Source organism: Sardina pilchardus, chromosome 20 (assembly GCF_963854185.1).
Source record: "Sardina pilchardus chromosome 20, fSarPil1.1, whole genome shotgun sequence".
Classification (NCBI taxonomy): domain Eukaryota; kingdom Metazoa; phylum Chordata; class Actinopteri; order Clupeiformes; family Clupeidae; genus Sardina; species Sardina pilchardus.
Genome location: NC_085013.1, coordinates 24,694,983 through 24,715,566, shown reverse-complemented (window position 1 = coordinate 24,715,566; position 20,584 = coordinate 24,694,983). Strand labels below are relative to the sequence as shown.

The window sequence follows — 20,584 nt, the reverse complement described above, 5'->3', positions numbered from 1 at the left end:
GTTTACAGGCCGTGCATAATCAGAATTACGTCATATCGAAATATTATTGAAAACATATGTTTTTTTTATTTCCATTGTAAACAAGACAACACACACTTAATAATAATAATAATAATAATAACAAGTGGCCACTAGAAATCAGAATGTCCTGTAACAGACATGGCAGGCAGCTCAAGACAGACAGTATTTGTACACACAATAAAAACACGACAAAATGGAGGAGGAAATACATTCATAAATACGCGAGTGTGTCCACGAGAGACTCCACGAGAGATCAGTAGTCTGCGTCACACACTCAGGGCAGGTGTTTCTGACAGGTGACACAAACACAGGGACGTCACACCTGGTCTGTCTTTTCAGACTGTCCTAAACATCCTGTCCTGACCCCTGCTCTAGGCAGGTGACACATATGAAGGGCGCTGGAGAAGGTGGGCGTATTACTGAGAGGAACACATTCACCAACTGCAGGCATAATGAAAATGCAGGCTACTACCCCCTACTGTTGCACCTGCGCCACAACAGGAACAGCAGGCTGTGGCCCTTTTATTGTGGACAGACAGGCCGTCTGGCATGTTCCTATAGTAAACAGTTCATGCAGCGTATTCCCTGCCCACACTGAATGACTGGTCGTTAAAGAGCTGACCGACTCTTTAGGAATCCGTCTCCCACACTGAACTGATGAAATTGATTGTCCCAAACTGCGTGACCTTACGGAGGTGTACGTCGGGTGACAGAGGATGTTACTTCCTGTCTAACATGAGCAGGTCCTCTCAGCGCTCTCCTCTACCTTCTTGCTGACTTCCACCGACTGCAGGCCTTCAGAGCTGAGGTCATCACTAATGGACAGCGACAGACCGTCCAGTTCCTTCCTATTGGCGTGTAGCACCAGTTCCGTGAGCCGCGTGAAGGACTGGGGTTGGAAGAGGAAGCACAGCACAGCACCACATCAGTCACGTCACATACAAACAAACTCAGACACTTCATCCTGATAGTCACTCTTAATCTAATGTATGTATTTTATTCTATTTTATTCTATTCATTGTACACAGGCCCAGAGAGAGTCACACATATTTTCATTGTACTGCTGGAATAGTGACAAAGAAAGCTAATTCATTAATTCATTAATTTTATTCTATTTTATTCATTAGGCGCCACACACATCAGCACTGACACCGACACCACTTTTTGATGTTCGATTACTTCGATCTCATCGTTTTCAATACAACCCAGCACACTGCCACTACCGTGTAATTTACGATTCGGTTATATTTGTTGTTGAACCCACTTATTAAAGCACATTGTTTATCGCATGCTTGTCAGGTGAAAGTGTTGGTGCCGGTGTGCCTGAGCAAGTGACAGAAAGCGTGGGCACACTCGTGTAGGCACACACGTGCGGGGGAGTGTAACCTCGAGGCCCTTTCTGATGGGGAAAAAAAATGGAAAAAGGTTTGCTTCTTCAAGACCACACGGTCGAAACGTCATTATTCTGTGCTAAAGAAAAGAAAAGAAAACTACAAAGAAGGATTTCAAGTGTGCAAACCTTTTTCCATTTTTTATGATTTACCTTTGTTCTGCACCTTGACCTGGGATGTGCACAAACTTTTTCACTAACCTTTCTGATGGGGAAACATGTTGGCAACACCAGAAAGCTAGGGAGTAAAATCCCCAATGCTACAGCACTTCTGACATAATACTTTATCATTTTAATGTGCTTCATGTCTTTAGATAAAGATGAATGGCAAACGAACTGCTTATTACACACAACTGAACAAGGCAAGCGTAAAAAAGAGCATTCAGCAAACCCAGCAATCAGTGGAAAAGTCAACCTACCTCATTGATGTTGTAGTTGCTGAAGGCACTCGTCTCAAAGAAATCCATTCCGTATGTTTTTGCTAACTGTAAAATAAATCAATCCATCTCATTAAAATAATATTTTTCACATCAAAGACTCAGTATCACTACTTGTGTATGCTCTCTTAAATCTGTTTGCTTCTATTTATGTTAGGCACATTGAATTGCCTCTGTGATGTCCTTTAGAGATAAACTTGCTTCAAAAATAAACTTGCCACACTTAAATCAAATTACAGATTCACTGAGTATAGCATGCTAAATAGTGAGTCTCCTAGGCAACACAGCGCTACGTGACATACTGAAGCACAGACACACTCCACCTTATTCCCTTGTTCCGTAGTGACTCTTCTCCTGTCCTCTTCATCACACTTATTCCCCACCAGAATCCACTTCACCCGCTCAGGTGCACACTGACAGACACACAAAGGATATAGGAGTATGAGTGTGTGTGTGTGTGTGTGTGTGTGTAGGTGTAGGGGTGTGTGTGTGTATTAGCAATAAAGAAAAGTGAATTATGCACATTATATAGTCATATATCCTTTTTAGGTTGTTTACCTCATCGACATCACTGGCCCATTTGACGATGTCTTGAAAGGAGTGTTCATTTGTGACATCGTACACCAGGAGGATCCCCTGAGAGCAGACAAACAGCACCGCGAATAAGGAGGCGGTATGTATGCTCACCTGTGCACGTTTGTGCACGTCGAAGACATGCGTCACTGCTGGTGCCCTGTCACAATTGCTGGGAGACACACAACATCCCCCGTATGCTGCGTTGATGATGCAATTATCGTCACGTGCCAGGTGCACAGGACACAGGTGTAGGACTATAGGGGCCTCTCATTCAGCGTTTATACGTCCTCCCTCGCTCCTCGGGCCTCGATCCTCACTGATCTACGTAAAGAATGATGGGGCGGCAACAATGGGATAGTCTCACTTCTTCTATCTTTCTTTATGTAGATCAGTGAGGATCGAGGCCCCGAGGAGCGAGGGAGGACGTATAAACGCTGAATGAGAGGCACCCTATACCAGGCCTATTAGCGCTAAGCTAAACACTAAGCACTGAGCGCTCAACACAACACTACATGAACCATTCCAAAGAGGACAGGGTAAACTATCCTGTAAGACTCTCAGCGCTGATAGGTAGGGGACCCAAACAGGGTAAACTATCCTATAAGACTGTACCAGCTCTCAGTGCCGGTATGGGACTCTAAAGCTATTTTCAGGTATGACCTCCGGACAATGCCCGGGTAAAGAGGTCTGGATCATGACCAAACATGGCCCTCACGCACAAACATTACACAGGTGGGACTTGTTCATATCTGCGGCAAATTACTCCAGTGTGAGTTAAGGAAGGGGACGAGTCAGGGTTGATGCACAATATATATATTGTCAGGGTATGGCACACAATATAGGTTCAATAATGATGATTGATAATGCAAATATGGCAAGACCAGATCGTTGAAGCAAAAAAGAAGGTCTGAAAACATGTATTTTATTTTCCCTTAAAAGGACAGCATCTTTCTATCTGTCCCACTTGGCCCAAGATGCTCTCACAGTGAGTTCCTGGGGATCGAAAGACACCCTTTTAAGGCCGTTTTTTTTAACGTAGCACCTAAATCATTGTTCTCATCCAAATGGAAGCCAAAACCCTGACTCCATAAAGGCTATCGTGACAATCATAGCCTATTATGAAATCGCAAGGCAATGATTGATATCTTAGCTGGTTTGACTTGCTTTTTAACTGTGCTCACATAGTGGATGTGCACAACACACAGAGAGAATAGTACAATTGCTGATGTGAATTTCCTGTCTTTGCAAATAGGCGCCAGTCTGTGAACTTGTTTATGATGATTAAGTCACAACCGTATAAACTACAGTTAACTCAAGGCGACACCATCAGCTTCACACGGCACCTCATCATGCCCCCCCAATAGGTGTGAATTTTACCCAGTTTTGTCCTTTTGTGTTCAGATATATGCTCACCCGCAGGAACTCCAGCCTGCATACTAGGGGAGAGTCAAACCAGGTGATTTCGTGCTCACACATACAGCCCGCCAGTGTGACATTCAGATCAAGTCTAGCGTCCAGTGCATGTCTGAAAGGGGCTCAACTCTCATATACTGTAAGTGGATAAGCTCAAGTGTGCTGCCTATCACATAGGTCACATTTGTATTGGCTTTTCGCACCCTTTTCTTCCTACTATAGGGCTCATTTTGGTTCTCACTTGCTCACTAATCTCATTGTTTGGTGGTGGATTAGTTCTCATCTGTAGTGCTGTTTGGCAGTAAATTGGTTATCATCTCACTATTTGGTGGTGGTTTAGTTCTCACTTGTAGTACTGTTTGGTGGTGGTTTAGTTCTCACCTGTAGTACTATTTGGTGGTGGTTTAGTTCTCACCTGTAGTACTGTTTGGTGGTGGATTGGTTATCATCTCACTTTTTGGTGGTTTACTTCTCTACAGTATAGTACTGTTTGGTGCTGGTTTAGTTCTCATCTGTAGTATTGTTTGGTGCTGGTTTAGTTCTCATCTGCAGTACTGTTTGGTGCTGGTTTAGTTCTCACTGTAGTACTGTTTAGTGTTGGTGTGGTTCTCACCTGTGCTCGTCTGTAATACTGCTTTGTGACAGTTTGGTATCTCTCCTGACCTGCTGTATCCCTACAACAAGGCAAAAAAGAAAAATGAAAATAAAACTAACAACTGTTCTCCAGATCTCCACGATATGATCTGGAAGCACAGAGAACTTAAAAAAAAGGCGGCAAAAACAGGTCCACTTCCCATACTCACCATATCTGCACTCTCACTCTGACGCCCTCGATATCTAGTGTCTTCATCTTGAAATCAATTCCTGCAAGACAGGAATTCAAATGTGTATGAACAACAGATGATGGGAAGAGACAATGAGGAACTGCATCACTGGTGAAATATCCTGCTCTGCTCGGCTCTGTGGTGCGCAGTGGAGAGGCAATGCCCTACATTCTTTGTGCAATTCTATGGACATCAGAATTTAGCAACATCAGTGGTTTGTTCTCCATCTCCTGTAGGCACACATATACACAGTGTAAGCGCACGCACGCGCACACACACACACATACACACACACACACACACACACGTGCACGCGCGCACACACATACACACATACACACACACACACACACACACGTGCACGCGCGCACACACATACACACACACACACACACACACACACACGTGCACACACACACACACACGTGCACACACACACACACACACACACACACACACACACACACACACACACTTAAAGTGCACACACTATGTAAGCAAACACACAGACCACATCAGTACACACACACACTGTGCAAGCGCATACACCAAGTAAGCACACACATACACTTAAAGTGAACACACTATGTAAGCATACACACACACTATGACAGTACATACACACCGTGTAAGCACACACACACACACACACACACACACACACACACACAAAAACACACACAAACACACAGTCAGTAGAGCAGGTACGCCAGAGAGAGGGGAAATTTGCCTGCCTTGCTTTTCTTAAATGTGTGTTTCCATGGAAACCATGCCTCCCAGAGAAGTGTGCACAGAAAGGCTTTGAGAACGGGGGGGGTGGTGGGGATATTTTATTTTAATAATCCTCTGAAACATAAATGTATTACTAAATTCAGCCACTTTGGGGAACCTCCAACAATGTTCAAATGTGATTAGAAATACTTGAGTAGTTTAAATGGGTAAACAACGCTAAAGTGCGGGTCTGTTCTCGCTGTCTACCGCTTGCTTCCAGCTACTGAACATTCTGTTCATATAGTCTAAGATCTCACCCTGCTTGCTACTTCTGTCAATATTTTAACAGGACCATTTTACGCATCAGAGATAAAGCGCCCATCGTATGCACTGCCAGAGACCAGGGGCTTAAACGAAATGACCGCTGTTTGAAGGGCCTTATCGTTTGTTCTACAAATATTACATGGACACAGTGTGCATTAACCTTGCGATTCAATCTCAAAACCTTGTTTGTGATCACTCCAAACAATCACATTAATGAACTTAACTTAACACTCTTTCACTGTGTTGACTGTGGAAACACCAAAGTGTTGAGGCATCTGAAACGTCAGAATTATACGGTATGTGGAAGTGTCATGGTATGCTTGGCTGCGAGAGCTCCGAACGAATGAATAAATGATTGTGTCCTTTTGTACTTATTCTGCTGATCACTGAAGAGTGAAATCTGGCTCACGCCACACCTACAGTATGACTGCACCTCTTAGCAATTCACGGTATGTACCCGCTTTATGTAGCAGGAAACAGGAAGAGCTTTGAGGAAAATACCAAATATGAATATGAGGAATCAGTCAACTCTGCAGATCTGATCTGCTGAAGACGACACACACACACACACACACATACACACACACACACAATGCATGTGAGCTACTTTTCCCAAGAGGCGTATGGAGATTAACGAGCACCCAGTAGTATAGGCCGCCATGCAGATCTCAATATGGCTCCTCCTTTTCTGCTCATTAGTGGTGTGTAACACACCCTGGCCAATCATCAATAATAAATGTCCCGAGCCTTTGGCTGCAGCCATGTCATCTGTGACACATGAATGTCTTCAGCTCTGAATTCCATTTTATTTATTTACACAGACAGTGCGACTATGAATACTGGGCCCCGGGCCCTCTGCCAAGCTAGACTCCAGAGAAAGCGCATTGGTAAGTGGGGCAGGACCTAGAAAGACTGCAAAACAGAACCCCGGCCGGAAAGACAGCCCGTTTTATACGGGGCCTGCCTGTGTTTTTGTTTCCTGTGAGTCATGCAACTAAACGCGAATAATCAAAGAGCGGCAGGTTTAGAAGACGGGGCTGATTTTTTTCCAGCAGGAAGAGCCTGGTAGCACAGTCTTCTCCAGAGGCTTCCTCTCTCTGCCTCTGGCTCAGCTCAAGGACATACTCACTGTTTATGGCACGACTAAATCACCGAACCAAAATAAAAGGCATCATGGAACATCTCAGAGATAGAGCTAGATATCAATATGCATCAAGATATTGCAGAGAACAACAGAGATCAGACAGCTATGGCGACAGGTGGAATTACGAAAATCAGAAAAATACTAGATCTCATATTTCATTTTATGATAAATATTCAAAACGTGCTTTTCATATGAGCATAAACATGTTTGTTTATATTTTGTTGTTTGTGCTTGCACTAAAGGAGTGTACACACACACACACACACACACACACACACACACCGTAGCCTAGCATTCACCACCACTGGCAGAGCTGAGACATCCATCAGCACACTTGTTTCTGGGTCCCTCTTTAAAGGGGACATATCATACCTCTTTTTAAACGAGGTTAGAATTGGTCTCTCCCAAATTGAGCCGTTTCTGGGCTGGCCACGCCTCCGGCTGCATGTATTGATTATGCTGCTCGTTTCACAGGTGAAAATGACTAAAACAGAGCCGGCATCCAACCACATATGTTAGACCCTGGTGCTAGGGTTGGTCTATGCAAATTCCCTTAGTATGACATCAGAATAAGGGAGCCATCCAAATGGCTCACAGCAGCATACTTTCTTGACACCAAAGTCTTTCTACTGATCTACAGAAAACGGATGGATGGGTTTTTTTCGCGCTTGGAGTGTTTATAAGAACAGTAGAGGCCTAAATATGAGCACAAAGGCCCGCAAAAAGTGAGTTTTGCATGATATGTCCCCTTTAAATGCCGAGATCTCCACCCGAGGGTCATGGCAGGCTAATCTAGCTCTGTGGTGTTACAGTATTTCTGCACTGCATTAATGACCTAAAACTGCATCTCTGCCTCTCTATCATATTAGGTCATCCACCCAACTTCCCTTTCTCACTTGCTCATGTGTGTGTGTGCTAGCTCCTTCACCCAGCTTCCCTCTCTCGTGTGTGTGTGTGTGTGTGTGTGTGTGTGTGTGTGTGTGTGTGTGTGTGTGTGTGTTTGCTCATCCATCCAGCTTCCCTCTCTCTTGTGAGTTGAGACACCCCCCCAGCTTCTCTCTCAAGCACTGGAACATCTACCAAGAGCCTCTCTCACTCTCTCCAATGTGTTGGCTAGAGTGCAACCGATATGGGATTTTAAGGACCAATACCGATTTTGATATTTGAGGATTTCAAAAACCGATAAACAATAACTCAGCCAATAGCCGCTGACAAACACAATGTAAAAATGCACTCTTACATTTAGCATACTGAAAGGTTCTAATCAAGGTGGGACAATGTATATAAATAGGTCTAACTATCTGGTATCCAAATATAATAAATTAAGAAATAATGATTGTGAATAGTGCCAGGTCTTTGTTCTCATCTGTGATAAACACCATTGGCACAGTGACTTTCAAGATATTTACTTTATGCTTTACAATAGAAATTGTGTTTCTTACACACCATTAACAGCATAAAACAGTGCAATACTTTGTGTGATTGGAAAGGAAAACTGCATACTATAAGATAACGTCCATACTCTCATATGACTTAAGGCTTGAGCAAAATCGCCTGCGTTGTGTCTGCATTTTAACGTTGGCACCCATGTTAACAGGTTACAGCAGCCGCCACGGTGCCGCTGCCATATCTGTGTCTCGGGCACAGTTTGAACCGTGCTGCGACCGCGACCCAGCTAGAGGATAGAGGCAGCTCTGAGCAGAAACGCGCTCCAAAGACCAGTCGATCGTCATCATTTGTGCTGAAAAGGGGAAGTGGAGGCTAAATGTGTGCTATAAAGTAGCAGAAATAGGGTGACCACCAACCAGACTCTGAAAAGTCCACCCAACTTTTGTCCTATGTGTGTTGGCTTGGCTCATCCTCCACCCAACTTTTGTCCTATGTGTGTTGGCTTGGCTCATCCTCCACCCAACTTTTGTCCTATGTGTGTTGGCTTGGCTCATCCTCCACCCAACTTTTGTCCTATGTGTGTTGGCTTGGCTCATCCTCCACCCAACTTTTCTGTCAAATCTTTGCACATTCACCCAGCTTCTCTCTCTCTCTCTCTCTTTCACCCAACGACCATTCAGCCTCTTTCTCTCCTGTGTCGTCCACCCAGCCACTCTCTCTTGTGTGTTGGCAGGTCCCCGTGGGCTAGCTGGCACTGGCAGCGAAGCTGAATCAGCCACAGGGGATTACAGCTGGCGCCAAACCCAACTGACCCCTGGCACGAGCCCTGGTATGGCGTGGTGCCGCTGACCCGGAAAAACAGCTGACTCGGGCACGCATGCGGCCCTGCCCTGGTCACAACCCCACTCAGTCATGTCCAGGGATGACCGGATCTGAGCCAGATCAGGGCCGCATCAGGCCCAGACCAAGAACCATGAGTCTGCTGCTCTGGTCAGCCAGCTGGTCAGTATCCTCTTGCACCCATGGGGATTTTTTAATTATTATTTTATAACAGAGATCAGGGGCATTTGGCAAACTATGCCACACACGTAATACCAATGCAGGCCTTTCCTCAAACTACTGGTGCGGCTGCATGCCATTGCATTTGCAATCCTTGAATGAAGGCAGAAATAGCTATGAGCAGCTGAGGAGCACAGGATTTCTCTTTGGTGACCTCAGTCATTACCAGGAGTTTCAAAACATGCATAGACCAACTGTTTAGTGTGCAGATGACCTTGTAATTGAATAGATGTGACCAGGGCAACTGCAAATGGTTAGCAGGGAAATGTCAAAGGAGGCCAGGCGTGATCTGGCCCTGATCTGGCCCTGAGCTGTTCAAGGCTAAGCAGCATGCGTCTCTGTAGGACAAGAATGCAGTCTGTCTATGACCAAAGGGTGAACTGAGATGTTGTGTCTCCTTATTCTTGTCTCATTTCCTGCTCTTTCAAAACCTATGTTGTACAGGCTTCCTGGAGCTAAAGCCATGTAATCCATCCAGATGACAAATTCCTTCATCACTTCCACTCAAACTAACCAAATGCACTACTACAGAGACGGGAAGCACTGACATTTGTGTACCTTCCATCTTTGTGAGGGTTATCCAATAGTCTTCAATAGAAGTAATAAAATGTCTGTTAGTTTTGTTAATTGGTGTTTTTCTAGTGGTTATGTTTTAAATACAGAGTGTAGTCCTGAGGCTATAAACTGGACTGAGTAGACGGTCCTTCTCAGTTTCACGTCATTGACTATATCATGACCACATCCAAACAACTGCGCGACAGTGTAAGGTGTTGTTGCATGTAACACTGTGCGAATAAAGTATACAAAGTACAAGAAAGTAAATATACTGCGTTCAAAATAAATTATATTTCATCCAGTAGCCTAGGCTAATATGCAATTGTTGATTAAAATCCACCGCGTAAACGTAGTGCTCTACACCAACTTTCTTGCGCAAATATGCCACTTGGATCGTTTTGAGATGCAACTTTCCCAATGTGACAATGAGTCTTAAATATTCAACCAAAAATAAACTCACCAATCGTCGAGATGTGAGAGGGGTGAAAGTCGTCATCTGTGAACCTCCACAGTAAACAGGTTTTCCCGACTCCGGAGTCTCCAAGCAACATTAGTCGAAGCAGGACATCGTATTCCTTCGCCATGCTGAGAAAGTTACCAGGATGTTCACCTGACAGTGACACTAGCGCGACCCATAGTCCTTCGACGTGAACATGGACATCAATCCGGTCATGAGTTGACTTCCTCTTCGAATAGAGATCAAACCTCTACAGGGCGTCTCGCTGTTTAGGCTGGTTAGCAGTACGGACACGGACGGACAGGGAAGTAGAGGGGCTCAGGCAAGGGGCACCTTGTCGGACCGTAACAAATTAATAGCCTTGCATTCATGTGACAGCGATTATTTCCATCCCCTAGCATTCAAACACATGAAAATATGTGTATAAAATATACACACACTTTATGTATAGGTTCAGACATACTTTAAAATAGATAAGAAATACATTGTAAAAAGATTAATGGATACAGATAGGCTACGTGTTTAACTTCTTATTCTAAACATTGTGAAACAGGCCAAGTCAATCAATGCACCGGGGTCTAATCAGCTGTCAAATCTGCATCCGTCTCATGTAGCCTCCACACCGCGAGGGCGGTAGTTCGGCTGGAGGGGAGGGGGGGCAGGAACAAATTCTTGCTGCTCGCAGAAACTTGCAAAGTAACCGCCCACTTTTAGGCTACCGAATTCACCAACTCAAGGAGAGAAAGCTGCAGACTGATGTAGTCTGTTTATGGGCAGAAGTGGTTCAGCTCCTGTCAGAAGTTCAGTGGAAGTGAAATGAAAGACCAGCACCCACCTCTGAGATGTTTCCAGGACTGCCACAGTCGAGAACTGTTTCAGGACGATGGGTTACATACGGTGACGTCAGCTGAGCAGGTAATCGGCTTGGGCTGGCACGAGCTATGGCATTTCACGTGCAAATTGATTTCTGCTCAATTAGCCCTCGAAATATTCTGAGAATAGGTTACTCTAGGAGAAATAATCTGAACCACATCAGAATAGCAATTAAATTATTAACAATTTGTCAGATAGGGCTTCAGTGAGTCGTAAAGTCATGTTGAATTATGTGAAGTATAATTTGAATACAGTTCTATTTCTATACAATTCCATGTTATTAGTAAGTTAACTGTACTGAACAAATACCGAAGACTAACTGCACTTCTCTATTTTATTTAGAAGAGGGTAGAAGAAAGTATTTCTGAAGTAATCCATGCCCACTTGAAGGACCACAGGATGCCAAGGTTGGTTGAAAATGGTCCAAAAAGTGCCTTTTTTGGGCATGTTAGGCCAAAAGTCAAAATGTGATTTATTTAGATAATAAACGTACAGTAATCGTTGCAACAATTCATACTTCTGTGCCCACTCAGGCCCATATTGCTGCGAGAACAACATATTATTTATTTGACGGACGGACTGCAGCATCTCTCGGACTCCTATGAGGTATGCGGTGTGGCTCGTTGGAGCCCAGAATAGGTATAAATAGGCGGCCGTGGCGACCGCTGCACTCTCTTATACACTCCCATGTGATACCACCTCTGCCTCTTCGGCCACAGAGGGAACATTGAACGTGCCAAAGAAAGCTCTTTTATCCTCTGCTCTTGTTCCCGGCTGCTTTTTCACTTTAGTGGGAGTGTGTGTGTGTGTGTGTGTGTGTGTGTGTCCATGCGTGCGTCTGTGTGTGCGTGCATGCGGCTGTGCCTGCGTGTGTGTGTGTGTGTGTGTGTGTTGAGTTTGTTATGAAGTTGCGTGCGTGCATGCGTGTGTCTGTGCGTTTGTCTGTGTCTGTGTGTGTGTGTGTGTTTTGTGCCAAAGCTGAAGGCCACTCACTCTCACTCTCTCTCTCTCTCTCTCTCTCTCTCTCTCTCTCTCTCTCTCTCTCTCTCTCTCTCTCTCTCCCTCTGCTCCTCGACCACCCCAGACTCTGGATGCCAGTCGGCCCTGGCTCTGCTTCTGGCTCCTCCACAGCTTGGACCTCCTCCTCCATCCTGTGGCTCCTGACCTTGCCTCGGAGTGAGTGCCACACACACACACAGACACACACACACACACGGGCACGCACACGCACACATGCACACACACACGCACGCACACACACACACGGGCACGCACACACACGGGCACGAACACACACAGGCATGCTCACACGCACGTACACACACGCACACACATACATACACACACACACACACATACTTTCTCTCTGTCTCTCTCTTACAAACTCACACACGCACACACGCATGCACGCACACACACAGGCACGCACACACACACACGCACATACACACGTGCACGCGCGCACACGCACGCACGCACGCGCGCACACGCACGCGCACGCACACGCACACGCACACGCACACGCACACGCACACGCACACGCACACGCACACGCACACGCACACACACACACACACACACACACACACACACACACACACACACACACACACACACACACACACACACACACACACACACAGCCTCATAACAGCATCCTGCCCTTGTCTCTCTCACAACACACAATACCTAACAACACACTCGTACAGCATCACAACAGACACAACCTCATCATTATTGGTTATTTGGTCAATCACCATGGTGTTTTCTGCTAATTTAATGATACTGTTGTTGCTTGGCAACACAGTCGTGAGTGATTATTTATTATTGGTTATTAGGCCCATCACTGTGGTGTCGTCCGCGGATTTAATGACAGTGTTCTTGTCTTGCTTGGCAACGCAGACATGTGTGAACAGACTGTACACAAAAGGGACAGAGACAGCTGCCCCGAGGGGCTCCATTTCTAAGACTTGTGTAGAGGAGTGTTTTTTGCCCACTCTCACAGTCTGCCTGTCAGAAAATCAAATAGCTATTGCTTATAGAGTCGCTTAAGTCCCATGAGTTTCAACACTAGATCAGATGCACTCTTAAAACGAATGTCTTGAAAATAGCACAGCTCTATGTCCAGATAGGGATAACACAATTTGTTTTATACTGTGTACACTTTTACAACAAATATGTTGAAAAGAATACAACTTGTGTTGTGTTGGACATCTCTGTCCAAATTGGGACAACACAATTTGTATTGTTTCTAACAAATTTGTTTTAAGAATGTTGGATATTACAATTGTGTTAAAAGGAGATAATCAACAATCTGACATGTGAAGTGAAGATTTTCTCATCACTTTGTGTCTAAGACTGCCAAGCTTATAATACCTTCTAATACATGTAAAATATCTCCCCCCCAATCCTAACTACCCCACTAATTCATACTTAAACTCTGCCATCATCCTTGGAGGCTTAAGTAAACAGCGTTTCTGTCTTGTCTTGTCATGCCTCTGTGCCCTCTGAGAAAAGCTGTGAGAGGGAGACAGGAATCTGTGACCACATGATTTCTTTATCACGTTTGGTTGAGGTGCGCACATCCACAGAAACAATAATCCAGGTGCCGGACAAAAGTGGTAGACAATGTGATAGATTGGTCCGCACACTGGGTATAGGCTCCAAGAAAGATACACTTTATGTTAATACATAAAAGGCAACGTTTCGATCCTCCAGTGGGATCTTCCTCAGGCCACTGGAGGATCGAAACGTTGCCTTTTATGTATTAAAATAAAGTGTATCTTGGAGCCTATACCCAGTGTGCGGATCAATCTATCACTTTATCACAACGTTAGCATTTATTTGGCTTCTTCTTTATTAGATGTAAGAACAGACTCAGAGTGTGTGTTTCTGTCTCCCAAAGAGTAGCTAGGGGTTATGCTAGTGGCCACACACACACACACACACACACACACACACACACACACACACACACACACACACACACACACACAGTGGGACTGCATGTGCGGACCACTAGTTCTGTAAGAGGCTTTGCCCTCATCTCCTTTGCGTTGAGCGCCTCACCTCTGGCTTATAACACAATGCTGGCACATGACGGTGAAGTGGGATTTTCTGCCTGTTTCTGGTTCTCTTTGCTTTGCATTGTTTTGAAGGATGTGAGTGCAGCTGCTACCTACCACCTGCTCATTACAGCCCTCTAGTGGCCAAAGGAGGGTAATGCTATTCTGTATTTATGTGTTTGCGTGTGTGTGTGTGTTTGATTTCCAAACATTCGTTTGTATGGATATTGGACTTTGTATGTTGCTAATTGATAGCCAGTTTTTGAACATGAACTCACTACACAGCATTGCATTCAACAGCATTCGCACAGTTCTGTATATTACCGGTAGTCTATTCAAGAATCAAGTAAATTTAACACCAGTGACGTGTTCCACATGTGAACATGAGATGGGGATAGGGATGATCAGGGAAAGAAGGATGACATGACAGCCATTGTGATGGCCCAGATGTGTGTGTGTGTGTGTGTGTGTGTGTGTGTGTGTGTGTGTGTGTGTGTGTGTGTGTGTGTGTCTTTGTCTGTGTGTGTGTGGTCTCAGTGTGTGTAAGTTCATCTCTAGATGCCAGAGCCCAACTGGAGGCTTCGCAGGAGGTCCGGGCCAACAAGCCCACCTGGCTCCGACATACGCGGCGGTCAACGCATTGTGTGTTATCGGAACACAGGAGGCTTACGACATCATCGACAGGTAGAAGGAAGTCTTGGACAGTATATGAATGATTTACAGTATTTCTCAGTCATTTTCAACAGTTAATGCAATACATCCTGACCTTCCTGTCTGTCGGGCCACATTTTTTCATTCACATAAACTATGCTCGACAGAGTATGACATTGTGCATGTAATGACTCAACCAAATGAAACACTGTTTGTTCAAAGCAATGAGAATTGCTTTTGCTATCACAGCTGTGAAATGATATGGAGTTTGAGTTTGAACAAGCAGTTTTGAGATTTTCGATTCTGATCTACACAATTCAAGCGATTGGAGAAAAAAAGACTTTAAATGTACTGTATATCTGCGCCATTTTAAAGAGGAACTATGCAGGATTGCCGATTTCATCTCTGGTTTCGGTTTCGTTTTTCGTTTTCGCTCGTTTTATGCTTGCATTTTCTCTGCAGAGCTTCCCCGACAGCTTTAGCGTGTATATTTATACATGTATAGGCTATATTCAAATATATCAATTGCAAGCGTGGTTCTTCGTCTCAGACTTCCAGATGTAAACAAGGAGCGATCGTCTCCTGCAGAAAGTTGCATAGGGTGTCTTTAAATATACAGGACATTTGAGTCAGTGATATGCATTTGAACCATTTTAATATTTGCATTTAAGCCATTGAAGTATATACATTTGAGAATTGTGTATTATGGGCCTGCATGGTGCTGAATATGCATGTTTATATGCTAGTATCTGTTCAATATAATTGTGTAAAACCATGCAACAATTGATTTCCTTGTTTGTGTCAGAGAGAAGTTGCTTGACTTCCTGTATTCACTGAGGCAGAGGGACGGCTCCTTCCAGATGCATGTGGGTGGAGAGGTGGACGTCAGGTGGGTTAAAGTAGACACTGCTGTAGGAGAGTGTGTGTGTGTGTGTGTGTGTGTGTGTGTGTGTGTGTGTGTGTGTGTGTGTGTGTGTGTGTGTGTGTGTGTGTGTGTGTGTGTGTGTGTGTGTTCGTTCTACTGGAGTACACACTCTAAAAAGTGATTTGTTAAAACTTGCATTGTTTTTAACACCATCTCTCCAGATAGGGACGTTTGTGTTGTTTCCTTTTTTATTTGTTACACAATATGTGTTAAAGTGTGCATTGCTGCATGTGTTCTGGAAGAGTTTACGCTGATGAGTGTGAGTACTTAGGAGTGTGTGTGTGTGTGTGTGTGTGTGTGTGTGTGTGTTCTGCAGGAGTATATACTGTGCTGCATCTGTGGCCTCCCTCACCAACATAATCACCCCCGACCTGTTTGAGGGCACCTGTGACTGGGTGGCCAGGTGAGCAATGCAGACAGACAGACAGATCGACATCAACAGGAAGACAGATAGATAGACAGATAGAGACAGACAGATAGATAGATAGGTAGACAGGCACATGGACAGATTGACAGATAGCAGACAGGCAGTGATGTCATCAACATTGACCTGAGCTCCTTGGCATTATTTACCAGCATGTGTAGAATTATAGCCTTTGAACCCTGGAACTCATCACAGATCCAAACAGACACACACACACACACACACACACACACACACACACACACACACACACACACACACACACACACACACACACACACACACACACACACAATGTATCATTCCACTGCACTACTTACAACTAGTCTTGCTGACCCTAGACTTACCACCTGACTATATTTCACACTTAACTGTTAGTAAAAACAGCACTCACTGATGCACTAATTGATATTGCTTTAAAAGCTTAAACTGTTTACCATGTTGTAAGTTACTTTGGCTAAAAAGTGTCAGCCAAATGTAATGTAATGTAATGTAATGTAATGTAATAAACTAATGACAGTACACATAGCCCAGGCCAGAATTAGGTGCGCTCAACTCTGCATGAAAGATAAGGTTTCGGGTGCGTAAACAAGGAAACACTGGGTAAAACAAAACAGTAAACGCACTCTCGAGCTATAACTCATTTAATTACATTGAATGCATGTCACAAGACGGACGCATTTCGTGTAATGTATTGTAATGTAATGTAATGTAATAAACTAATGAAATTACGCATAGCCCACCCAACTGCCCAATCGTCAACCCTGGCCCATGTGGGTCTGTTGTTCCCTTTGTAAAAGAATATAATGCTTTAGGCCTGAAGAAGACCTAGCAGGGTTGAAAAGTTGCCCTTTTTCAACATTAAAACATGGGAGCTCAAAGCAGTGCTGCGGATATTATATTCTTTTACTGACGCAAGTTTCATTTGTCCTGCACCTGCCAAAAGGTGGGATGTGCACACAACAACTCTTATTTGGACCTCTGCCAGGTGCCAAAATTGCTTTAAAAAGCTTAAAATGTTTACCATGTTGTAAGTTGCTTTGGCCAAAAAGTGTCAGCCAAATGTAATGTAATGTAATAAGCTAATGACAGTACACATAATAACCCACCCAACTGCCCAATCCCCAACCCTGCCCCCCGGTGGGTCTGCTGTGCCCTCTGCCAGGTGCCAGAGCTGGGAGGGGGGCGTGGGGGGAGTGCCCGGGCTGGAGGCCCACGGTGGCTACACCTTCTGTGCGCTGGCCGCTCTGGTCATCCTGAAAGGACAACAGCGGCTGAACATCAGGGCACTGCTGGTAGGTGCGCCTGGACAAAAAGTGTCTGCCCAGAACTGTAAACGTAAACATAAATGTAAACATTTTATCTGTGTGTGTGTGTGTGTGTGTCAGCGCTGGGCCTGCAGCAGGCAGATGCGGTTCGAGGGTGGTTTCCAGGGCCGCTGCAATAAGCTGGTGGACGGCTGCTACTCCTTCTGGCAGGCAGGCATCCTGCACCTCATTCACCAGACACTGCTGCAGGCAGGTGAGGACTCCTCTTAGAATACAAATACCTGAAGGTGACGCCTCCAGGTGTGTGTGTGTGTGGGGGGGGGGGGGGTTGCATGAGGTCCAAGCTGAAGTGTAGAGGTGTGTTTGTGTTGCATGCGACCCAGTTCTTAATGTAGATGTGTGTTTGTAGGTGACCCAGCCAATAGTGTAGAGGTGTGTGTGTGTGTGTGTGTGTGTGTGTGTGTTGCATGCGACCCAGCCATTAGTGTAGAGGTGTGTGTGTGTGTGTGTGTGTGTGTGTGTGTTGTATGCAACCCAGTCATTAGTGTAGAGGTGTGTGTGTGTGTGTGTGTGTATGTGTGTGTTGTATGCAACCCAGTCATTGTTGTAGAGGTATGTGTGTGTGGTTGCAGGTGACCCAGCTGTTAGTGTGGAGGGGTGGATGTTTGAGCAGCGGGCTCTGCAGGAATACCTTCTGTTCTGCTGCCAGTGTCTCGATGGTGGCCTTCTGGACAAGCCGGGAAAGTGAGTACCTGTTAGAGCATGTGCACACTCACACAATCCGGGGGCCCCCATGGATGAGCCTGACAAGTGAGTCTATCTGTTGTGCTTTCTCTCTCTCACACACACATACCATCACCTCTTAGGATTCCTTAGTGTTTAGTACTTACTGTACTGAGGAAGTGGTCACAATGATCATGCAAAGGACAGATAACAGCACAAAGAAGAGAGAGAGGACACAGACAGACACACACACACACACACACACACAGACACTGTCTTTCTTCTCTGATTCTCCCAGGTTGCGGGATTTCTACCACACGTCCTACTGCCTGAGTGGGTTGTCGATGGCGCAGCACTTCAGCTGTGTGTCTCCTCCTCGAGAGCACATCCTCGGTGGAGAGGGAAACAGACTGGTAGGTCTCAAGCCTTCAGGTGGGAACGCATTCAGCCTGACGTCACAACATGACCACAGTCACTTTCAACATGAATTTGGTTATTATGATCGATTATCAGAGGTGGAAAGCTCCAGCTTCAGGAAGTAAAAGTTTAATCATGTGTTGGTTCTACCTGTGCACTTGACACAGGTGATCTCATCAATTAGCTGCTCTATACTGTACCTGGCTGAAGAGTTGTGCTAATTAGAATCAGCTGGTTTAAGTGAATGGTTGGCACAGTGGAAGGACTTTTACTTTCTGAAGCCGGACTTTTCCACCTCAATTGCAATGCTTTATATTACGCACAAGTTTTGGCTTCTCATACATTATATACTCCAGGAACATCAACTCTTGTTACCATGGCAAATAAAGACAGAAACCAAACCATACCAGGCAAATACATTAAGCTCAGCAGCCATGCAATTTGTGCCTCAAAATAGAAGTTTTGGATGGAGACGTATGTGTCTACCTCGGGCATATGGTAAGTTCTGCAGTGGGTAATCCTGCAACGATTCCAAAGTGCTCACTCAAAGACACAAAGTGAAAAAACAGAGGCTTTGGCTGGTGCGTCTGTCCGTTCTGAAATTCACTTAAATTCAGTTAAGGCAAATCCAATATCAGTAACCCACTTCCCCTGTGGCTGGGCTGCTTTTTCTATTTCTGGGCAGCAGGCTCGGACGCACCCCGTCTACAACGTCAACCCGGAGAAGGTGGCCAAAGCTCTCGCTCACTTCAGCACGCTGCCGCTGCACGAACGCCGACACTCCCACCGCCGCCAAGGCCCGGATCTCTAAGGCCATCTGGGAAAACTGCCGTTTCCTTGGGAAAGGCGGGGGGGGGGGGGGGGACCACACCCGTGCGGGGCTCAGGCCTGGAACCTCCAACGGACTTCTTGAGCCTTCACATCTCCGTCAGCCTGATTGTGTGGTTCCTGTGTGGGGTTTTGAACCATTCAGCACTTTAGCCAGCCTCATCAACCACCGATGTGGAGAAAGCCTCGACCAGCTCACACACACACACACACACACTACACATGACGCACATTAGATTTTCTTAGTCACTTTGGTGTGTCTCTCAGATCAGAATTGGAAAAAAACTGCTTGTGCAAACCACATAAAAGCAATTATCATTGCTTCAAACAAACAGCAAACGATTTTAATACGTCCGTGCAACTAATTGTGTGGAAATTTCTGCTGTTTTTTTTAAATTTCCAATTGCTAATGTCATGTTGGACAAAATGCAGTATACTGTGTCCATGCTCATCAAGTCATGCCCCATAAAACATAACCCTCATTTCCTGTTTGTCAATACATGCAAAAGTGTTGATCTAGTTGTTTTATGTGAAAGGAAATATGAAATATCTGGCTTAATGGACAGGAACGTATACAAAGATCTAGCTTACAGTGGTGCACAGCTCTGTAAATCTGTCATTTCTCCTTTGCACAATGCAGTAAACGCCTTTTTCTTTATACTGTAACAATGTCAACAATTTGCACTATGAACAGTACAGTAAAAACTTTGAAACTTATCCAGTCTCTTGCAATCAATAATGTGTACAGTACGTTAGTTGTGTAATAGCTATGCCACATAGAAATGAATGCTTCTTTACATATTTTTCATTAGGAAATACTTAAACTGACATGTTGACAACATGACGAAGCAGTTTGAAGATCTTGTTCATATGATAGTGCAATCAAAATAACAGGTCCATATGGTGACAGTTTCATTGGCATAAACACTTGCTTTTGAGACACAAGCATAGATCATTTTGAGAAAGATGCGCATTTTGCGGTGCAGTTTGCACTAATTGTTTTGACGATTCAAGAAATGCACTAAAGCAACTGAGTAAAACTATAAAGTGCATCTATGATGTGAAATTATTACTCCAAGTCTGCAACAGCCTTCAATTTAATCTTCCATC

The 20,584-nt window shown here is 44.8% G+C and overlaps 2 protein-coding genes across 4 annotated transcripts; one reads left to right on the top strand and one right to left on the bottom strand.

Moving 5' to 3' along the window:
• Positions 1 to 55: 55 nt before the first annotated feature.
• On the bottom strand, positions 56 to 11,050 carry LOC134068200 (ras-related protein Rab-15-like). Its single transcript, XM_062523781.1, has 7 exons — positions 10,304 to 11,050; positions 4,641 to 4,701; positions 4,451 to 4,511; positions 2,407 to 2,484; positions 2,172 to 2,261; positions 1,831 to 1,896; positions 56 to 910 (listed from the first exon to the last, which is right to left on the bottom strand). Exons 1-7 carry the CDS (start codon positions 10,425 to 10,427, stop codon positions 752 to 754), a joined length of 639 nt encoding a protein of 212 aa, XP_062379765.1. The 5' UTR covers positions 10,428 to 11,050; the 3' UTR covers positions 56 to 751.
• Positions 10,942 to 20,191, top strand: LOC134068198 (protein farnesyltransferase subunit beta-like). 3 transcript variants are annotated; one of them, XM_062523780.1, is made up of 12 exons: positions 10,942 to 11,215; positions 11,519 to 11,580; positions 11,707 to 11,779; positions 12,258 to 12,349; positions 14,776 to 14,922; positions 15,695 to 15,778; positions 16,131 to 16,217; positions 17,404 to 17,533; positions 17,627 to 17,759; positions 18,139 to 18,250; positions 18,528 to 18,642; positions 19,332 to 20,191. In XM_062523780.1, exons 1-12 carry the CDS (start codon positions 11,117 to 11,119, stop codon positions 19,455 to 19,457), a joined length of 1,260 nt encoding a protein of 419 aa, XP_062379764.1. In that variant the 5' UTR covers positions 10,942 to 11,116; the 3' UTR covers positions 19,458 to 20,191. The 3 variants fall into 3 exon arrangements, with proteins under 3 accessions (XP_062379764.1, XP_062379762.1, XP_062379763.1); XM_062523778.1 differs by having other exon boundaries at positions 11,516 to 11,580; XM_062523779.1 differs by having other exon boundaries at positions 10,947 to 11,215; positions 11,516 to 11,580; positions 19,335 to 20,191.
• Positions 20,192 to 20,584: the final 393 nt, after the last annotated feature.